At 60.6% G+C, this 3,288-nt stretch overlaps 1 protein-coding gene across 1 annotated transcript in view; it reads right to left on the bottom strand.

The window, feature by feature from the left end:
- Nucleotides 1-2,918, bottom strand: part of EFHD1 (EF-hand domain family member D1) — a 52,992-nt gene extending 50,074 nt beyond the window's left edge. The window contains exon 1 of the mRNA XM_017516547.2: nucleotides 2,133-2,918. Within this exon, the coding sequence (XP_017372036.1) occupies nucleotides 2,133-2,416 (284 nt within the window). The 5' untranslated portion in view covers nucleotides 2,417-2,918. The remainder of the gene's footprint in view (nucleotides 1-2,132) is intronic.
- Between the last annotated feature and the right edge of the window lie 370 nt (nucleotides 2,919-3,288).

Below are 3,288 nucleotides of genomic sequence, written 5' to 3'. Positions count from 1 at the left end.
TTTTTTTTCTTTGAGGCAGAATCTCACTCTGTCACCCAGGCTGGAGTGCAATGGCATGATCTCGGCTCACTGCAACCTCTGCCCCTCTGGTTCAAGCAATTCTCCCACCTCAGCCTCCCGAGCAGCTGGGACTACAGGCACATGACAGCACTCTGGGCTAATTCTTGTATTTTTAGTAGAGATGGGGGTTTCATCATTTTGGCCGGGCTGATCTCGAACTCCTGACCTCATGTGATCCTCCTGCCTCAGCCTCCCAAAGTGCTGGGATTACAGCCATCAGCCACTGTGCCCGGCTCCCCTTTGCTTGATCCCAGTCCAGTACCTGCTTGCTCACAGATGCCACCTTGCTTCACCTTCCAAGGCCCTCTGAGCATATGGACTCTTTTTATTACCCTTAGGTAGCCGACTAACAAGTTATCTTTCCAAAGACTGTTTTGCAGGAAAAACAAAAGAAGCCTGAGTGACTCCAAGACAACTTGAAGATAAAGGTTGGTCCCCAAGATGCCCTGAATCCAGCTGGACTGGGAGGAACTGGTGGGACCTGGGAGCAGCCCGGACAGAACAGTCTTCCCATGAAAGGCGTTACCCCAGGGAAATCAAAGGGACTCCAAACAAGCCTTGCCTCACCCATTGCTTTTCCATTTTCGCCCCAGCCGCATTCTTTTTTTTTTTTTTTTTTTTTCTTTTAAGACGGAGACTCCCTCTGTTGTCCAGGCTGGAGTGCAGTGGCATGATCTCGGCTCACTGCAACCTCCTCCATCTCCCGGGTTCAAGCAATTCTCCGGCCTCAGCCTCCCAAGTAGCTGGGGCTACTGTTGCACGCCGGCAAGCCCGGATAATTTTTTTGTATTTTTAGTGGAGACGGGGTTTCACTGTGTTGCCCAGGCTGGTCGCTAACTCCTCAGCTCAGGCAATCCGCCCGCCTGGCCTCCCAGAGTGCTGGGATTACAGGCGTGAGCCAAGCCACAGCGCCCGGCCCCCAGCCGCATTCTTTAAATCGACTCAGCCTTCCTGAATTGCCCAAACTGGACCCAGAAAACACGACAGATCAGTGCCTGGAAGCCAGACAAAGAAACCACGGTGCCAGGGAAGCAGAGGAGGCGGAGGCTCCCAGGTGCCGGCTCTGCAGACCTCCGTGCAGGGGCAGTGGAGGCTCAGGCGACGCAGCGCCAGCCACAGCGCCTTTAAATAGAACCTCCACACGGAGGGCAAACGCATTCCATGCGCTTTTAAAAACGCCCAAGCATGACCTGGCCGGCCGCCTCAGCTCCCCCAGGCATTTTTCCGGTCTTGGCCCAATTCTGGAAATAATATTAATAGCTCGGTTAAGAGCTTACGGGGTACAAAATATTTTTGGCCTTAAAAGGCAGGGACCGTTACAGCTCCCACTCTCCAGATGAGGAAACTGAGGTCCAGGGAGGTTCCAGGCGACGATGCAGACTAGTGGGTCTCTATCGCCTGCTTCAGTGGCTCCCCAGGTGGGCGGCTCCCTGCGCAATGGGGCTCACAGAGCAGGACAAGACAAGCCCCCGCCGGACAGGTGGCAGCGGCCAAGTTCGGTTCCCATGACACGCCCAGGAGGCTGCCGGGCAGCGCTCGCCCCAGAAACGTCCTGAATCTCTTACAGCGAGTTTACCTCCGCTCTACATCTGACCCCGAGCGGCAGCCAAGGATTAACTCTCCCCTTTTGTTTTAAAAGATAAAAGGCCAACAGGGGCTAATTTTTCCCTTGGGGGATACGGTGAAAGCTGGCAGGTGAGGCGCGACGACTGCTCCCTTTCTTAGAAGTTGCGTTCGGAGCAAATCTCGGGACCTGGCGGTAGAGGGGGCGGGACCAGCGGTCGGAGTTGAGGGACCGGGAACTCGGGTCCAGCGGCCGCCAAGAATTTTTGGGCTCAGTCCGGGAGAGCCGCGGCTCCTGCTCCCGGTGTCCCCACCCCCAGACCCCGTCCCCCCACCTCTCGGAGACAGACCCGAACGCGCCAGACCTGGCTGCGTTGGGCCAAATGCTACCTGCACCCCGGGACTCCTGCATCACCTCCCCGCCCAAGCGGGGCCCGGGACTTCGGGTCAGAAAGCCCTCCCGCTCCCTCTTTGGTCCCGCGGGCGAAGGGCGCGCAGCGGGAGCTCACAGTTTGAACATGCGCTCCAGGTCCTTGATGAGGCGGCGGCTGAACTCCGGGAACTCCGTGTAGGGGTTGAAGACCCTGCAGCGCCGGGGCCGCGCGGCGCCCTGGTTGATGTCCAGCCGCCGGCTCAGCTGGGCGCTCAGCTCCGCGTCGGCGCTGGCCGTGGGTGGGCGGCCGGGGGGCTCCGGGGCTGGGGCGCCTAGGGGAGCTGGCAGGGGGCTGCCGTCCTCGGCCTCCTCGCGCCTCAATCGGCGCTCCAGCTTGCGCGCCAGCTCCTCGCTGGCCATGGCGGCGGACTGCAGGACACGGGGACGCGAGGACTCCGAACGGGGCACAGGGAGCTGGCGGGCGGCGCGCTCCTCGCAGGCTCGAGGCTCTATCCCACTCAGCCGAGGCGGCGGGGACCCGGCGGTTGGGAGGGACTGCGAACGGGCGGGCGGGGCGGAGCCACGGCTTTAAGGAGGCGCCAGGGCTCGGGGACCGCCAGCCTGGAGGGAGGAGGCCGCCGGTGTCTGCGCGTCCCTGAGACCCCGACCTGCTTCCTCTCCCCGCGGCTCATGGGGGGAGGCTGGCCGCCCCGCGGGACCAGGCAGGGACCCTCGGATCCGCTCCGACCTCACTGCCCCTGTCCGCTCCCGGGAAAACCGTAGCGGGAAAAGTGTCCTGACCGTTCAAGCGGTTCTTTTCTCGTCCCCCAGAAGTGACCCGACTGGAAGCGCCCCCGGCCCGGGGCAGGCTGGGTGGGGGAGGCGAGCGCCCCCGAGCGACACCCACGCGTCCCAGCGTCTGGGAGTGGTGCCCACCCTCTCCGGGCTGGGAAGTGGGAGGTGCCCGCCGGGAGTGCGGGGCGGGGGAGCTGATTTTCAAACACTCATTGAAACGAAATGTTTCCAAAACATACTAAAAATACTAAAAACAAATAAGCAAACAGAAAAGAGGGAGAGTGAGCAAGCAGAAATAAATCCCCGTTTCCCCTGGAGGCAGGAGACCAGCGCAGCTTCAGGGCTCCGGCTTCTTTGCGTGAAACGCGTGAGAAAGAGAAGAAACCCGGCGCGGGGATTCGCACCCGCAATCCCAACACTTGGGAGGCCAAGGTGGCGGGATCTTTTAAGCCCAGGAGTTCGAGACCAGACTGGGCAACATAGTTAAACCGTCTCTA

Source organism: Cebus imitator, unplaced genomic scaffold (assembly GCF_001604975.1).
Source record: "Cebus imitator isolate Cc_AM_T3 unplaced genomic scaffold, Cebus_imitator-1.0 Scaffold592, whole genome shotgun sequence".
NCBI lineage: Eukaryota > Metazoa > Chordata > Mammalia > Primates > Cebidae > Cebus > Cebus imitator.
This window is presented reverse-complemented; position numbering and strand designations above follow the sequence as displayed.